Source organism: Erpetoichthys calabaricus, chromosome 13 (assembly GCF_900747795.2).
Source record: "Erpetoichthys calabaricus chromosome 13, fErpCal1.3, whole genome shotgun sequence".
Lineage (NCBI taxonomy): Eukaryota > Metazoa > Chordata > Cladistia > Polypteriformes > Polypteridae > Erpetoichthys > Erpetoichthys calabaricus.
Window position 1 is genome coordinate 12,635,961 of NC_041406.2, and position 18,546 is coordinate 12,654,506.

Here is an 18,546-nt window from a genome sequence, read left to right on the forward strand (position 1 = left end):
ACATTAAAGTGAGTAAAGTGCACATGGCAGAGTTTCATTTGAGTGGATTTGCAGACATTTCGTTCACATAACACTTTTACTACACGGGCCCCCCCTTTCAGGACACTGTAGTGTTTGGGGCAATTGGTGTCACAAGTGTTTGTGTTCACTTAGGTGGGTTTCGTGGTGTCATAAAACACCCTGGTTTGCTTCTATCCTTTGGAGTCTGTAGTTGTTCAACATGATGCCAAGAGTTGTGCCAATGAAAGTCAAATAAGCCATTATGAGACTGAAAAACAAGAGTAAAACCATCAGAGACATCAGTGAAACCTTAGGATGGCCGAAATCAACTGTGTGGAATATCATTAAGAAGAAAGAACACACTGGTGGGCTCAGTAGTCACAAAGGGACTGGTAGGCCAAGAAAGACCTCCATGCTAACAACAGAAGAATCCTAACTATGTCACCTGTGTGACAGATCATACACAGTCTTCAGGGGGCTCATGTGGACGTGTCAGAGACGATGATCAGCAGAAGACTTCATGAACAGAAACCCAGAGGACACACTGCAAGATGAACACCACAAAAACAGGACGTCCAGATTACAGTTTGTGAAAAAAGGACTTGAAAGAGCCTGCAGAATTCTGGGAAAAGGTCTTGTGGGCAGATGAGACAAAGATGAACCTGATCAGAGTGATGGCAAGAGGAAAGTGTGGAGGCAACGTGGAACTGCCTGAGATCCAAAGCAGAACACCTTATCTGTTAAACATGGTGGTGCTGGGGGTGTTATGGCTTAGGTATATATGGCTGCCACAGTGACTGGCACACTTCCCTTTATTGATGATGGAACTGCTGATGGCACAATGAATTCTGAGGTGTGTAGAAACATCTAATTTGCTCAGGTTCCAGTAAAGGCCTCCAAACTTACTGGACGGCGTTTTATCCTTTAACAAGATAAAGAGCCAAACAGACTGCTGAGGCATCACAGGAGTTTATCAAAGATAGAAAAAGGAAAGTTCTTGAATGGCCAAGCCAGTCACCCGATTTCAATCCAACTGAGCAGAACTTGCATTTGCTGAAGAGAACACTTTGGGGGACAAGCCCACCAAAACAAGCAGCAGCTGAAGATGGCTGCATTAGAGGCTTGGCAGAGCATCAAGCTTAGAAGATCCTCAAAACCTGCTGATGTTTATGAATTGCAGACTTCAAGCAGTCATTGCATGCCAGGGATATGCGACAAAGTCCTAAATATAACAACGGCTTTCACAGGCCTGCAATTGCTGTGTCACAAACATAATGGTTCCCTGAAATGGGGGGACTGTGTAGAAAAAGTGTTGTGTGACTGAAATGTATGCAAATCCCCCTTCAATGAAAGTCAGCCATGTGCACTTTGATCACTTTAATGTCTGAATTGTGCTAACTGGTTGATCATAAGCGCTGGGACCTTCTTACAAATCTGTTAGAAGTTTGGTGAGTTATCAGTGAATATTGGAGCGCCACACTTCACACCGCAGCGAAGCAAAAAAAAAAAAACAACTCCCAATTGCACCACACTTCACACTGCATCACTCTTCTTTGCATGTCACATGTTGTGCATAAAGGTTACATTTCCCGTTGTGCGGGGCAAACACACAAAAAGTGGCAAGGGACCACAACTGGACCTCGGCCTACATAGTAGAGGGACTCATTGGTTCTTGATAAGAAAGTTCCTGTGGTGGAAAAGCTACTCATCACTACCTGCATTGAGACAATGGACAAAAGCGATCAAGAAGGATGTTAGATGATATATCACGAGGTGTGGCATACAAGTCAAGGGAGGTTACGCTTAAGCTTTATACCACACAAGTGAGGCCTCTCCTGGAGTGCTGTGTGCAGCTTTGGTCTCCATATTATAAAACAGACATAGCTACACTAGATAAAATAAAAAGTTAAGAACATAATACATTTGGCAGATGAGAAGAGACCATTTAATCCATCAGGATTGTTTGTTTAGCTAACCGCTAAGCTGTCCCAATATCTCGTCCAGATCCTTCTCGAAGGTTGGCAAGGTTTCTACTTCAACTCCATGTCTCAGTAGTTTGTCTCAGATTCCCACAACTCTTTCAGCAAAGAAGCACCTCCTGGCTTCAGTCCTAAATGCACTTCCCCTTCATTTCCACTGATGTCCTCGAGTATGTGTTGAATGAATTTTGCTGGATCTACTTTATTAATGCCTTTGAGGATTTTGAAGACCTGGATTAGGTCCTCATGTAGTCACCTTTGCTTGAGACTAATAGGTTTAATTCTGTGACTCTGTTGGATTAGGAAATGTCTTTAAGTCCTGGGATGTACCTGGTTGTTCTCCTCTACACCGCTTCATGTGCTGCTATGTCTTTCTTGTAGTGTGGTGACCTGAACTGCACACAGCACTCCAGATGTGTTCTCTCTAGTGCGTTATACAGTCCAAGCACAATTATATTCAACTATTTTTATGATTCAAGTTGAGCGACTGAGAGGTGTGAGCTTTCAGTGGAGACTGAAGGAGATTAAGAGGAGACCTGACTGAAGAGTTTAAAGTTATGAAGGGAATTAGTGGAGTGGATCAAGACGGTGACATTAAAACGAGATCATCAAGAACACGGGGACACAGCTGAAACATGTTAAAGTTAAATTTCACACAATCATTCAGAAGTGTTTCTTCAAACTGAGAACTAGAGACACCTGGAATAAATGACCAAATAGTATGGTGGAGGGTAGGAGTTGATGGACTTTCAAATCTCAATCTAATAAGGTGGACAGGCTTGTTGACTGAATGGCCTGTTGTCGTCACAATTGTTCTAATGTTCAAACCATGAGCTCATGAGCTACGAGACAGCAGTGTTAAACACTAAATGCTAAATAAGTATGAAAAGGAATATTCAAATGAGGATAATAAAAATATAATATTACAATATGTGCCTTAGACAGCTGTAAGTGTAAAATTATATGTTGATGAAAAATCATTTGTTTTCTTTCAAAGTATACGTAGGGTCTTAAAATATAACTTAACGAATAACAGCAGTGGACTGTATTGCCACTTCACTGTACATTCTAAGGCCATCCTTGTACTTTTTCTAATTCAGGATCACAGGATGTTGGGAAACCTCCAGTCCAGGCAGGAATCAAGCCATTTTATTCCAGTGCCACTCCCTCACTTACCTGGGATACGATTTTAGAGTCAAAAGAGTCTGAATCATTAACCATAAACGAGTCACACGATTCTCGTTCATTTGATTCCCCGAGAATGAAGTGCACAATTTTTGTTCATTTGATTCATGAGGTGAATTATTAAATATGAAGAAGTTAGGCAATTCTCATTCATTTGATTTGCTAAGTGATTCATTCCCCCAGAACGAGTCGTGCAATTCTAACTCATTTGATTAAGTGAACTACATCATGACCTACGATCAATATACGTAATTTTCATTCATGTGATTTGTGAAGTGAGTCATTACTTGAGAACGAGTCATGCAATTCTTATTCATTTGATCAGTGAACTAAATCAAGTTACACAATCGTCAATCATTACCTGAGAATATGGTGCACGATTCTTGTTCATTTGATTCATGAAGTGAATTATTAACCATGAATAAGTGATGTGGTTCCCGTTCATTTGATTTGTGAACCTAATCATCAGCCATGGGTGAGTCACATGATCCTTTTTCATTTGATTCACAAAATGGAATCATTGTACAACAATTATTGTGTATTTTAATTTGCCAACTGAATCATTACCTGAGGATGAGGTGCATGATACTCCTTTATTTGTTTCATGAACCGAACCATTACCCCTGAACACGAGGCACAATTCTTGTTCACTTATGATTCTTGTGCTTACAAACAAGACAATGTTATATATTATTTAGTATATGCAATAATCTATTAATTATTTGATTATATATTTTGTGATTCATTCAGTAGAGACCAAACCCTAGCCTCTCAAAGTTCAAAGAATTTTTTTTTTATTTACTGCCACTAACCCCTAGGCGTTTGTTTCATTGCAGGGTCTCCATTTTGCTTACCTCTTTTTCCAGGGACTTATTATGAAAAAACAGAGATATTCTTTGTATGTCCTCAGACTTCAACCATTGCCTAGAAGTAAAGGAAACAATTATCTATTAAAAATTGCCACATGAATGCCAATAAAATAAAAGCCTATGGAAGGGAGTGATGAAGAAACCCCCTTATAGAAACCAAGACAACCTTTAAGGAGTGTCTGGATGAGATACTGGGACAACTTAGCTATCACCTAATCAAACAAACTTAACGGTCTCCTCTCGTTTCTCAAACCTCTTATATTCTTATAGCAAGTGTTAAGATTTTTGTCACTTCAGCTACCTTTTGCAATGTTATACTAGGATGCTGGAAGATTCCGAATGGCTTCTTGGTGATTTATACCTGAAAACAGAGTTGCAAGGAAACTTAAAGGCCCATTCATACTCAGGCGCAGACAACTGTAGCCACGGTGTTTTTATACTACAAGTGTTCAGTATGCGTGGTTGGAGGATCCTCTGGTTTTCCCACAAGATTTTTTCCTTGCCTTTACATATTGATCTCGTAGACATTTCAAATTTCGCCTTGCACAAATTTTCATCTGGGTGTGAGCGATTTCTCACCATGAATTTGTGCACATCTGGCTATCTCTGTGTGCTCTTAACGTTAGATTTTGTAGGTGCGGGAAGCGATAAATCACGTCACCATACTGTTCCTCAAATGTGCCCATGTTTTATTGTCTAGTGCAGCTGACACACATAGGACACGCAAAATTCTGGAGGTGCGCGAGAGTCCACTCACCATGACTGCTGACGAGATTTACGACGTGGTGACGTGCTAAATTTAAATAACCTTGAAGTGAACCCTTTGGAATTCCCTGGATAACTAATAAAATATGGTTGCTCTTCAACTAAGTCACAATTCTAGACAAACACAATCTGACTAAATTACAAAGACACACACACACAAGCAGTTACATTGGTTATGTCTTCATTGAGCACATCAAGCAATCATTCACAGTGCGGTGACCCCTTGATCTGAACAAATTGTAGATCCTCCTTTAGCAGCAACAACCTCCACCAAACGTTTCCTGTGGCTGTTTATAAGAGTTACACAATGCTGAGAACACATTTAGGACCACGGCTCCCCACAAATCTGTTTCAGTTCAAGAATATTTCTGGTTGTCCTGATTGTATACCTCTCTTCAGGTCATGCCATAGCATCACAAACAGGTTAAGGTCAGGACTCTGACTTGGCCATTCCAATCTTCTCTCCGCCATTCTTGAACTGATTTATTGGTGTGCTCTGGGTCATTGTCTTGTTGTATCACCCAGCCTCTCTTAAGCTGGAGGTCACGGACTACCATCTTTACATTCACCTGTGAAATGTCTTGAAACACCTTTGATTTCATTGTTGTCTCAATGACTGCAAGAGGTCCAGACCAATGAGGCAGAAAATTCACTGTCAGAATGAGGTTTTGGTGTTTTCCTCCATTTGGGTCGCAGAGGTCAACATTTATCTCATCTGAACATTTTCCAAAAAGCATGGTAGAACATAGTTAGTTTTGGGCAAACATCAGATGTGCTGAAATGTTTTTCCTTCCATGATCACCATTCTTGTTCAGTCTTTATATATAATATGCTACCATGGTTATTCGTTTGTCGGTCCAGGATTTTAAATCATCTGTAGCTCGCAAACCGTTTGATCCATTGACCTGAAATTTGGCTCACATATACTACATGATGTCTACTATCTGCTTTCGCGGTGATGATTGACCTCCAAGGTTTTTATTTTTATTTTATTGTAGATTCACCTCTTGGCAGCGGCCAGCAGAGTGGCCGTGTGGCGCATGTGTATGGGCATCGTTCTTATCCTTACCACCTTCTCCATCACTTCCCCTACCTCTTCATATCTTAAATCATTCTTGAGGCAGATTGAAGACTTAAGTGCCAGCTTAAGTAAAAAATTAAGAAAAACGTATTAAGTAATTGCAGCACAAACACTGACTTAATCAGTTTTAACTCGAAAAGATGTCGACAGAAAAAGAGAAGAAGTGGGCTGTTAGGGTGGAGAAAAGAAGAGCTGCTCAGGAAGCAGCAAGCGCATCAACCTCTGAGTAAAGGAATGGTAAAAGTACAGAGAAAGAGAATGAAAACTAGGAATGCTCAAGCCAAGCGACAACGTGCAGTGTGCTCTTACTGCTGTTTAATAATTGGACACATGAACAAGAGACTTTCACAGTTTGTAGACTTTCTGGGAGGTCTTTTGCTGTTACCCTTGAGTTCTTCTGCACCTCTTTCAGGATTGTCCTTTGTGCTCTTGGGGTGATCTTCACAGGACACCCACTTCCAGGGACATCCACAGTCCTAAACCTTCTTAATTTGTAGACAATTTGTAGAAGGCTTTGGTAGCCTTCTCTTGCTTCATACATCACCAAACAGCATCTCCTATTGTCCTGGGATGGTTGTTTGATGGAGGTGTGCTTCACGCTAACCACTCTGTCTTGATGAGAACATTTATGTCAGGAACCAGGCTTTGTGTGCCTTTATTGAAAGGGCAAGGCACCCATGGCACCCACACCTCTGATCTCATCTCCTTAACACTAAAATCCCTGAAGCCTGCGAAAATATTCGTAATGCTGGGCCACCTTAATTGTACTTGCACCTCTTCATCACCATGTTAGTTGTGTACTGATAGCACCTTTTGTTTTGCAAATGTGCCAATCGGCCACAGGCAGGCAGCCTGCTATCCCATCCCCTACAGAGGCAGCTGAAGTCAAACACACAATACTCACAGCTGAAGTCTGTTTATCTGCGTGTGAGGTGTCTTCAATTGTATAGGAAAATAATATATCGTTATTTGAAATACATTTCATGTGTTTTCCGTGTCTGCAACAATCTGGGTAAATGTAAGATGACATGAAATGCGAGGCAAGAAACATCGAACACGTAACTAAAACAGAAACCCTTTTTCATAATAATGACAAAATGTTGATATGAAGTGTATAATGTGTGAAGACTGAAATCCAAATGTCAAATAAACACTTTCACAAAAGGTATAACAAAACAAGTGTGCAATGTGTGAAAACTGAAACATAAATATCAATTGATACGAAGTAAAGGCGTTTGCATACATGTGTGTGTTTGCGCATGTCACCATGGAAACGCAGCGGTCTCACAGATATCTGTTTTGCTGGTGTTGGGGTAAGAACCGCAGCTCCATAATCGAAATGTTGCCGATTCAATCCTTGGTTCTCCATGCATTTTGAGTGGTGGGCTACAATTATTGTAACTATTATATAATAAAACATATGTTTCATTTGAATATTTAACAAAGCAATGAAACAAGTGTGCTTTTATTCAGGAATAAAACTGAATAAAAAAATCTGCACATTATACCATGTCTTTAATTGAAAACTAACAGTGTCAGATCAGAAGGGGCGTGAACGTCACTGAGAGAATAAATCTGAATAAAAAAAACCACTAACTTTTACAAGTACCATAACTTTATACAGGATGTTAAGACTCTAAGTTATTTGCAATTTTCTTTTTCAGCTGTAAGAATTTTGTCTCTGACTTCAGCTGCCTCTGTAGGGGATGGGATAGCAGGCTGCCTACCTGCAGCTGATTGACACATTTGTAAAACAGAGGTGCAAGTAAAATTAACGTGACTTGGCATTACGGATATTTTCACAGGATTCAGGGATTCTAGTGTTAAAGGAGAAGCTTGGTATGCAGGGTACGGAGAAATGAATTCATGCATTTATTTAACCAAGCCTGAAAGTGAGGATCCTCGAAGAAACTGAATGAAACACGATTTTTAGCACATACCAGGTTGCTGCTCAGAAAATGTCAGAAAGAAAATGACAGAGGAAAGCATTAGTACCATTTACTGTAACATTTACTGCTTCTGGATGGTAAACATTTACTCAAATTAATTTTATGAAGAGACTTTCATAATTTTAGGCTTTGATGCCAATACAGCATTCGTCATTTGTACCAAGTTTTTAAAATCAACGTTAAATGAATCAGCTTTGAATCCTTTATAACATTTTTGGATACCAACACTACCAACTCCTATGAAGGGAATTGCAAACAAACGTCCTTAATGAAATATACTTAGCTTTTAAAACAACATACTTTTGTGAATTTATTCCAGTAATAGTTCGAATCATTCGTTCATTCAACTCTTCTTCAAATCTCTTTTTCTGAGATTTTGTTCTGTGAAAAATAAAACATATATAATGAATTAAAATTCATTCTTTAAACCTAATTTAAATTTATATAATAGATAGATAGATAGATAGATAGATAGATAGATAGATAGATAGATAGATAGATAGATAGATAGATAGATAGATAGATAGATAGATAGATAGATAGATAGATAGATAGATAGATAGATAGATAGAAAGAATTTATTCTATTTATTTAGCTCTCCTTCTCAGGGGTGGGGTTTGATTTGTCTTCAATTTTGTTTGGTTATAAATTGATCTATTTGTATGGAATCATTAATAAAAATTAATAAAAAAAAAAAAAAAGATTTTAGAATTTATTTGTCTCCAGGGGGTAATTTGTCATTAAAACAGTATCAAGCATATCAGGTGTGATGGATGGCAGGCAAAGGCTAGCGTCCCAACCTGGAAGGTGCATGATACCTTTACCCAGCTGGGAGACCACCGTACTGAATGGCCAAGAAGAATGGCAGGGTATTCCTTCCTCAGCCAGAAGAATGGTAGATGCCACCTTGGAAAAGGGTACATTGGCGTGCCGGGTAGGGGTGGACTAAAGATCTTTACACAGCCAGGAGGCCAGTGTAATGGATGGACAGGAGGAGATCACCTATTTGGACCACTGGTTCCCCTGACAGGCTAAGTGGCAGCATCCGTGGGCTATGGTACCCATATGGATACCCACAGGGCTTGCTGGGAGATGTAGTCCCATCAAGCAGCCCTGTTGGGTTCCATGGGTGTTGCATTAATTTGTGATCCCTACTTTGTAGGTCTTCTGCTTGACCCAGAAGTGCTTCCTATGGGTAATGCCCTGACATCAGAAGTACTCCTGCGTCTGAGATTTAAAAAAAGGGGCTGCTCTTCCTCACCTAGCCATGTTGGAGTTGTGTGTGGAAGAAGAACAGAGTTCCCCTGGGAGGATTGGAGGATGAGAAGAAGAGAGAATGGTGTTTGGCATAACTTCAGGAAAGCTGTTGAAGGTATTTGGTCAAAGAAATTATTCTCTGAACAGAGACTTGTGTCTGTTTACTTCAAATGCATATTTTGCACCTCATATTTTCATGAATATAACTGCCAGTTCTTCCAAGCTTATATTGACTCCTACAGTATCGTCGTAATGGCAAACACCAGAGAGCACACACAGCACTGGGGATGACGTATCATTCACACTTACTGCTCGTTCCTTGATGCAGTCGAATACCGATGTATAATCTGATGCTACAGAAAGGATTTTCCCTTGCATCACATTATGTTTATTTTTATATCACATGCAATGCACTCTCTGGACATGTGACACACATTTATACAGTATTTATGAAGGGTGTTTTTAGGAGACTTTTTGACTGTAGATGGTTCATCGTAAACAGAAGATTGCTGCGTGTCAAAACAGCTTAACAAGAGCACCTCTGATCTTTGCAGTTCTAAATCCGCGCCCCCTCCGTTAACCACCGCCTTCATGAATCATTGGATTTGCTCAGAAATGTGTCACTCGCAGACACGTCTAATTGTTCCTATCCAGTTTTAAACACAATTCAGGCATGGTTGTCTCCAGATGTATAATATATATGTCTGACTTCAGCGAAACTTTCAGCAGTCATCAGGAAATCTCTCAGTCGCCTCTACTCCGCCTTGTGATCAGGACTCAAAAGCAGTGTTTCTTAACTACTGGGTTAGGTCGTGAGCTACCACCGGTGAGTTGATTCTCATCCTGCTCTGACCATCGTGTTTGATTAACAAAGGGGGATACCTCCATTCTGACGGTCACACTTGCATGAAATCACTTAACCAAGTGTGACTGTGACAATCATGCACAATTAGCCGGGGTATACCTGAACGACACTAATATGGGAAAAAGTGGGTCACAATACTAAAAAGGTTTGACAAACGCTGAAGTATTTTAAATACACAGACAACAAATTAAAACATAACATTTTGAAATCGTTTTTGTATTTGACGAAAACACAAGAGGCAGAGCTGGAAGTGGCAGAGTTGAACATGCTACGATTTTCGCTCAGAGTAAAGAGGGTAGACAGAGTTAGGATTGAGTATATTAGAGGATGTGGAGGATGGACCCACCAGGCAAGAGGAAAGCCAAAGCAGAGGTTTAAGGATAATGTGGCGAGGAAGGACATGAAGAAAGTTGGTGTGGCAGAAAATGATGTAAAAGACAGGGATATATGGAGACGGATGATCTACTGTGGCGACCCCTAAATTGGAGCAGCCAAAACAAGAAGAAGAAGAAGATTTTGAGATAGTTTTTGAATTCTTCACAAAAACATATGGTGGATTTTACCTTTCTGAACGTCTCTGAAAGTGGTACTGGCCCATAGGTACATCCTAAAAAATACAAAGAATTTATCAAAAAAAAATTAGGATTTGTAAATTGAGTGTCATAAAGCAATATGCAATCAACTAGAAACTTTTGCTTACAGAGGTGTTGATTTTTCCATTTTCCGTTGTCATGCTGTCTCGATGATGCAAGTGAGCAAAGGGCTTGGCCGCTCCCCAAGACTCCAGATATCGTGTCATCCTCACAGACGCTCTCATCTTGGCTCCATCCATCGTGTGTCTCGGCCTGTGGTGGTACGGTGGACTTCGTCTTTCACCCTGCATGGTACAAACAGATTGTCTACTGTTAAATTTTGCTCTGTACTTGTAACTTTGTTATTTTTATACTGTATTGAGGATTTATTCTGTTCTGTGTATTGTACTGACCCCCTTCTTTTTGACACCCACTGCGCGCCCAACCTACCTGGAAAGGGTCTCTCTTTGAACTGCCTTTCCCAAGGTTTCTTCCATTTTTTTCCCTACTAGGGTTTTTTTGGGAGTTTTTCCTTGTCTTCTTAGAGAGTCAAGGCTGGGGGGCTGTCAAGAGGCAGGGCCTGTTAAAGCCCATTGCGGCATTTCTTGTGTGATTTTGGGCTATACAAAAATAAATTGTATTGTAATGTATTGTATCGTGTTGACATGAGCACCTGATTATTCTCAAAAGTATTAAGCACCATTTAGTCTTATACTCAAGGAGTATTAAAGGGAAAGGACATTTGAGAAACAGGAAACACATCTGCACACAAAAGGACAATGGAGCATCAGAAAAAATACAGAGCTGTGTAGACAATGTGGCAAACTTTCAAGAAGGTCAGAATATTTGGATAACTCAGCTATTCATTAAACAGTCTCCACTGTTTGGTACAATTACAATCTCATGAAATAAGAAGACAACTTGAAATGCTGCTGAGAAGCGGAAGTCTTCAGTCTTGAACAGTAAAACAGGTAGAGGTCAAGCAATCACTTGAACTTCCGCAAGAGGATGAGATCAAAACTAATAAGTCGGAAGAAGCTGGAAACCTGAAAATGCTAATTCTTAATTACGTTTTCTTGACTGTTTTTGAAATTTCACATGGAAACATCCTAATCAGATACTCAAACAACCCCAGCTGGGTTCTTTCGATGTGGAGGAGCAGCAGCTCTACTTTGAGCCCTTTCCCGAATGTCTGTGCTCCTCACCCTTCCTCTAAGGCCAAGCCCAAATACCCTATGAAGAAACCTCATATGATACAGTCTTGTGTTAAAAACATTTAAATTCATTTTTCCACTGTAAGAGCCATTTTCCTAGTTCTATAAAATGTATGGATATTTATTAGATGACAATGCATAATCTATGGGAGGTTCCTTTAACCCCCGTAAATAGATTTCTATTGGTACATTCTTGCCTTTTCTAAGTGCTTCAAGTAAATATTACTCTTCAGTTAGTGACAGCCTTGCCTTGTATAAGGTTTATAGGCATACGGTTTTTAATCGTGACCGTGCTCGCGCTTGTGATCGTGGTTATGCACGTGACCGTGCTTGACGGCCTACGGGCTCTTTGAATGTGAGAAATAACACGTAAAGAAAACTTACTTAAGTACCATACCGTACACTAAGGCGTACAGAAGAAGAAATTAAGAATCTTTAAGTAGTGAAATAACTAAAGTTCTTTCAAGAAAAGCTAAGTTTATAGAAGATACATTTTTCTTTTTTTTTGCCTTTTATTCTACATGTAACAATTTTTCCTTTTATTCTTGTGTGGATTATTTGCCTTTAACTTTCGCTAAATACTTTTAAAACGAACTTTTGGACTTTGAGAATTCTTTTGACACACGTTTTACCTGTGCCTGATAACACCTTATATTCCAGCAGCTACATGCACATATCAAGCAACATTCAGAAACCCAGAATGACAAATCAAAAAAAAGATTTTAGGAATTTTTGGACAATTATCAAAAATAAATAAAACATTAAATTGACGCAAGTATTCAGTCCCTTTACTCAGAATTAGCTTGAAGCCAGTTCGGCAGGCATTACAGCACTGGAGTCTTCTTGGCTCTGACATGACAGGCATCTCACACCAGGATATGGGGCTTTTCTGCTATTCGTCTTTGCAGATCCCTTCAGGGTGTGTCAGGCTGGATGGAGACCATCAGTGGTCTCTCCAGAGATGTTCGATTGTTTTCAAGTTTGTGTTCTGGCTGGGCAGCACATTCCCAGAGTTGTCCCTGAGCCAGTTCTGTGTTGTCTTTGCTTTATGCTTAGGGTCATTCTGTAATAAGAAGATTAACTGTTGGCCCAGTATGAGGCCAAGAAAACTCTGGAGCAGGTTTTCATGAAGGATATCTCTGTACTTTGCTTCAGTCAGCTTTCTATCAATCCTGACTGGTCACACAGTTCCCTGCTGTGGAAAAAACAATCCCACATCATCAATCCCAATCCCAAAGCATAATCCCACAGTATGATGCTGCCACCACCATACACTACTATTTGAAAGGTTTTGCATAGGTGATGAGCAGTACCCAGTTTCATACAATCATAACGCTTAGAATTGAAATTAAACATTAGAACAATCTGGATGAGAACAGGCCATTCAGTGCAACAAAGCTGGCATGTCCTATCCTCTTACTTCTTCTAAACTAACATCAAGTCGAGTTTTGAAGGTCCCTAAAGTCCTACTCTCTACCGCATTACTTAGTCACTTATTCCAAGTGTCTGTGGTTCTCTGTGTAAAGTAAATCTTACCCTTAACATCTTTCCAACTGTGTCCCCGTGTTCTTGATGAACTCATTTTAAAGTCATAACCTCAATCTCCTCTGGACTAATTCCCTTCATAATTACTTCACTCAGGTCTCCTCTTTATCTTCTTTTGCTAAAACTGAAAAGGCTCAGCTCTTTTAAGCTTCCCTCATAACTGTAGCCCTGGAATCAGCCTAGTCGCTCTTCTCTGGACTTTCTAGTGCTGTTGTGTCCTTTTTGTAACCTGGAGACCAAAACTGCACACAGGGCTCCAGATGAGGCATCACCACTCAGTTATAAAGCTTGAGCAGAACCTCCTGTGACTTATACTCCAAACATCAAGGCGCTATATAACCTGACATTCTGTTAGCTTTCTTAATGGCTTCTGAACATGGTCTGGAAGTTGAGTCCACTTTGATTCTTAAATCCTTCTTATAAGGTGGACTCTCTATTTTCAGACCACCCATTGTGTATCAAACCTCACATTTTTACTTCCTACATGCAATTCTTTACATTTACCGACATTAAAATTTATCGTCCACAAATCTTTCTAAGCAGGTCTGCTGTCCAAGTATCTCTGTGATGATTCAATGGATTCTCAGTTATCCACCGAGCTTGATATCATCTGCAAACTTAGCCAGCTCGTTACTTATTTATATTCCTATCCAAATCCTTTATATTTATTAAAAGCAGCTCCAACACTGACCCCTGTTGGACAGAAGTCTTAACGTCAGCCAATTCCAATGAGGTTCCTCACCCCATCACGCTCTGTGTCCAATGTCTGATCCAATTTTGCAAACATCTACAAACAAAACCCCAAACCCCAGCTTCATTTAGTTTGATGTCGCTGGCAGTTCCATCTTGGTTTCTTCGGGCCAGAGAATCTTGGATCTCAGAATCTAAGAGTCCTAGAGGTGCCTTTTTACCATTAACAAGTGGGCTTCCATGTCTGTTTTACTGAGGCGAGACTGGCCACGGCATCATAAAGCTCAGATCGATGGAGTGCCGCAGTGATGGTTGTCCTTCTGGAAATTTCTCCCATCTCCACACAGCCTGGCCAGCTGGTTCTTGGTTACCTCTAACCATGCATCTTATCCTGTAATTGATCAGTTTCATTGAATGTCATCGCTGGAGAGGGTCCTAAAAGTTTAAACTTCTTTCATTTAGAAATTCTGAAGACAACTGTTTGCTTGGGAACCTACCATGCTGTATACATTTTTTGCAGCCTTCCCCAGATCTCTCCGTTGACACAATCCTGTCTTTAAATTCTACATGGCTTGGTTTTTGGTTCTGTGGGACCTTCTATAGACAGCAGGGTGCCCTTCCTGATCAGTCCAATCAACTGAACTGACTGGAGTTGGACCACAAACAAGCTGTAGAAACATCTTGGTGATGATAAATGGGATGGAATGCACCTGACCCAAATTTCAAGTCTATTAGCGGAAGGTCAATGGGATATTTCAGTTTTGTATTTTTAGCAAATTTATGAAAATTCCACAAATCATGTTTTTGCTTTGTCATTCTGGGGTCTTGAGTGTTGCTTGATGAGGGAAAAATAAAAACAAATTGAAATGATTTTAGCACAAGGCTGCAAAACAACAAAGTGTTAAGAACGTGACGGGGTCTGGATACTTCCAGAGTCCGCTGTCATCTAGTTTGCCTTTTCTATCGAATAACACAAAACTTTGTCTTTTAATGCAAGTCTTGTTTATCAGAGCATTAATTAGAGTAGGATGCCAAGTTGCCTGCTGGTAGCAGAAGCAAGTAAGAACCTCACTGATTGGGTGATAATCTAGGAGTACGACTAATGCTACTAAATATTATGAAAAAGATCACTATTTCTTCTTCCCATTTTCCTGTACTTTGGGGAGTTTTATATCTTCTATAAATATTTCATATTTACTTTTATCTCTGGTAAAAGTTGATACCAATTAAAATGTTTCAATGTGCTGCACACTGATGCTCGACTATGCCTGATGCTTCAGTGGGCCCACTAACACCAGCAGCTTTCAGCTAATCCTCTTATCAAGGAAAACTGACATTTTGTGCCATCTTTAATGTAAACAGTATATATAACCCTTCAACATCAAACAATCTAAAGTTTCACTGTTTAATACATGCCAATCTTTTCAGGACAGCACAGTTTAACAGCTACTATATGTAGTGTCCACATCTGCAATTGTTTATTCATTTTATGCTTTTAATGTCAGAGTAGATTGAAACTGATGGGGATTTCTTCTCCTAGGCCAGCCACTTATTCTACTTTAGTAATTTCAGCAATGGCTTTTTTGCTGCTACTCAAACAGTAGAATTGCAGCTCTTACTCTTCACAGTTAGTTAGCGGTAGCACTTGCTCAGATGTTCCTGGAGTTGTTGTCCAGTGAGGTGCCCATTACACAAGCTGTTGACCTCTGTGATGGCCTTGGCTCTACCAGACCAGAGTTTTCTTAAGTTTCCAAATTCCTTTTGGTGGTATAGAAAATTGGATTCACTGACACCTTGACTTTCTCTGCAATTTCTCGAAAGGGAAAGACCTACATATTTAAGGGTATACTGGTTTGTCTGGCTTCCTGTATTGACTGCCTTCTTCTCAACATTATCATAGTAAAATATAATGCAACACAGTTCAGAGGGCGTAGCGACACAGTTTCTTCCAACGCTGCTTTTATACACACAGAGGGTTTGTAAGTAATCGATAAAAGTTAGGACTCCTGCAGAAATTGTTTGTATCAACATTCAAGGATTCATTAACACTAAAATTACAAAAGCCTACAAAAAAACTCGTAATCCCAGCCCACCTTAAATCTGTTTGCACCTCTCCGTCAACGTCTTTTGTGTTGCAAATGTGTCGATCAGCACAAACAGCCTGCTATCCCACCCCCCCACAACGCAGAAAGTTCTCTCAGCTCAAGTCTGTTTACCTGCGTGTGAGTTGCCGGGAGTTGTAGAGGGTAAATAATATATCGTTATTTGGAATACATGCATTTCATGTGTGTTCCGTGTCTACAACAATCTATGTAAACACATCGTTAAAACTGAAACGTTTTTCATGTTTTAGTAATAATTGACAAAATGTAGACACTTTCATAAAAGTATAACAAAACAAGTGCGCTTTTATTCAAGAATATAACTGCAGAAAAAGAACTTGTGTTAGGGTGCGACATTGACACGCCTTTAGCACGACCGCTTCGGTGGCACAGCAGTAAGAACTAGATAGATAGATAGATAGATAGATAGATAGATAGATAGATAGATAGATAGATAGATAGATAGATAGATAGATAGATAGATAGATACTTTATTAATCCCAGGGGGAAATTCACATACTCCAGCAGCAAAAAATATTAAATTAAAGAGTAATAAAAAATGCAGGTAAAAAACAGACAATAACTTGAATAATGTTCAACGTTTACCCCCTCTGCTGGAATTGAAGAGTCGCATAGTTTGGGGGAGGAATGATCTTCTCAGTCTGTCAGTGGAGCAGGACAGTGACAGCAGTCTGACGCTGAAACTGCTCCTCTGTCTGGAGATGACACTGTTTAATGGATGTAGTGGATTCTCCATAATTGATAGGAGCCTGCTGAGTGCCCGTTGCTCTGCTACGGATGTCAAACCGTCCAGCTCTATGCCAACAATAGAGCCTGCCTTCCTCACCAGTTTGTCCAGGCGTGAGGCATCCTTCTTCTTAATGCTGCCTCCCCAGCACGCCACTGCGTAGAAGAGGGCACTCGCCACAACCATCTGATAGAACATCTGCAGCATCTTACTGCAGATGTTGAAGGACGCCAGTCTTCTAAGGAAGTACAGGCGGCTCTGTCCTTTCTTGCACAGAGAATCAGTATTGGCAGTCAAGTCCAATTTATCGTCCAGCTGCACTCCCAGGTATTTATAGGTCTGCACCCTCTGCACACAGTCACCTCTGATGATCACGGGGTCCATGAGGGGCCTGGGTCTCCTAAAATCCACCACCAGTTCCTTGGTTTTGCTGGTGTTCAGTTGTAGGTGGTTTAAGTCGCACCATTTAACAAAGTCCTTGATGAGGTTTCTATACTCCTCCTCCTGCCCACTCCTGATGCAGCCCACGATAGCAGTGTCATCAGCAAACTTTTGCACGTGGCAGGACTCCGAGTTATATTGGAAGTCCGATGTATATAGGCTGAATAGGACCGGAGAAAGTACAGTCCCCTGCGGCGCTCCTGTGTTGCTGACCACAATGTCAGATCTGCAATTCCCGAGACGCACATACTGAGGTCTGTTTGTAAGATAGTCCACGATCCATGCCACCAGGTATGAATCTACTCGCATCTCTGTCAGCTTGTCCCTAAGGAGCAGAGGTTGGATGGTGTTGAAGGCGCTAGAGAAGTCTAGAAACATAATTCTTACAGCACCACTGCCTCTGTCCAAGTGGGAGAGGGATCGATGTAGCATATAGATGATGGCATCTTCCGCTCCCACCTTCTCCTGGTATGCGAACTGCAGAGGGTCGAGGGCGTGTTGGACCTGTGGCCTCAGGTGGTGAAGCAGCAGCCGCTCCATGGTCTTCATCACATGTGGTGTTAGAGCGACAGGCCGGAAGTCATTCAGCTCACCAGGACGTGATACCTTTGGGACTGGGGTGATGCAAGATGTTTTCCAAAGCCTCGGGACTTTCCTACTGAAAACTACTGACTGGTAATCAAAAGGTCGCTGGTTCGGTCTCGGATGCCTCCATTTTTAGTAGTGAGCTGCTCTTATTGTTACTATTATACAATAAAAACATACATTTGATTTGTGTCAGTAACAGCCGGTGTAAATGTATGGTACTTGTAAAAGTTAGCGTTTTTTTTTTGTTTTTAATCAGTCATGCTCACCCTCCCCCCCCGATCTGACACTGCTGTTTTCAAATAAAGATGTGCTATAGCAGAGGTGAACTCAGATGAGGATGAGGGTTCTACATTGGAGAAAGAGAACAGAAGCCCTCCCCACAAGAAACGTCCAATCACACATATTACCAGGCGTAAAGGTGAAAGATGGCACTATTTGGATGCAGCAACAGGTCAAGAATGATTTAAGATATGAAGAGGTAGGGGTGGTAGGGATGAGAATGGCGTCCGTACATATGGCCGCTGCCGAGAGTTGATTCCAAAATAAAAAGAGGAATACCCTCGCAGGTCAATCATCACCCTGAAAGTGGATAGTAGACGTCATGTAGAATATGTCTACCAAATTTCAGGTCAATAAGTCAAACGGTTTGCGAGCTACAGGTGATTTAAAATCCTGGACAGACAAACGGACAGCCAC

The 18,546-nt window shown here is 40.7% G+C and overlaps 1 protein-coding gene across 1 annotated transcript in view; it reads right to left on the minus strand.

Moving 5' to 3' along the window:
• The window catches only part of LOC114663989 (adenylate cyclase type 2-like), a 592,666-nt gene that overhangs the window by 92,239 nt on the left and 481,881 nt on the right, over window positions 1–18,546 (minus strand). Inside the window, 4 exon segments of the mRNA XM_028817967.2 lie at window positions 4,019–4,088; window positions 8,129–8,209; window positions 10,514–10,557; window positions 10,651–10,827. Of these exon segments, the coding sequence (XP_028673800.2) occupies window positions 4,019–4,088; window positions 8,129–8,209; window positions 10,514–10,557; window positions 10,651–10,827 (372 nt within the window).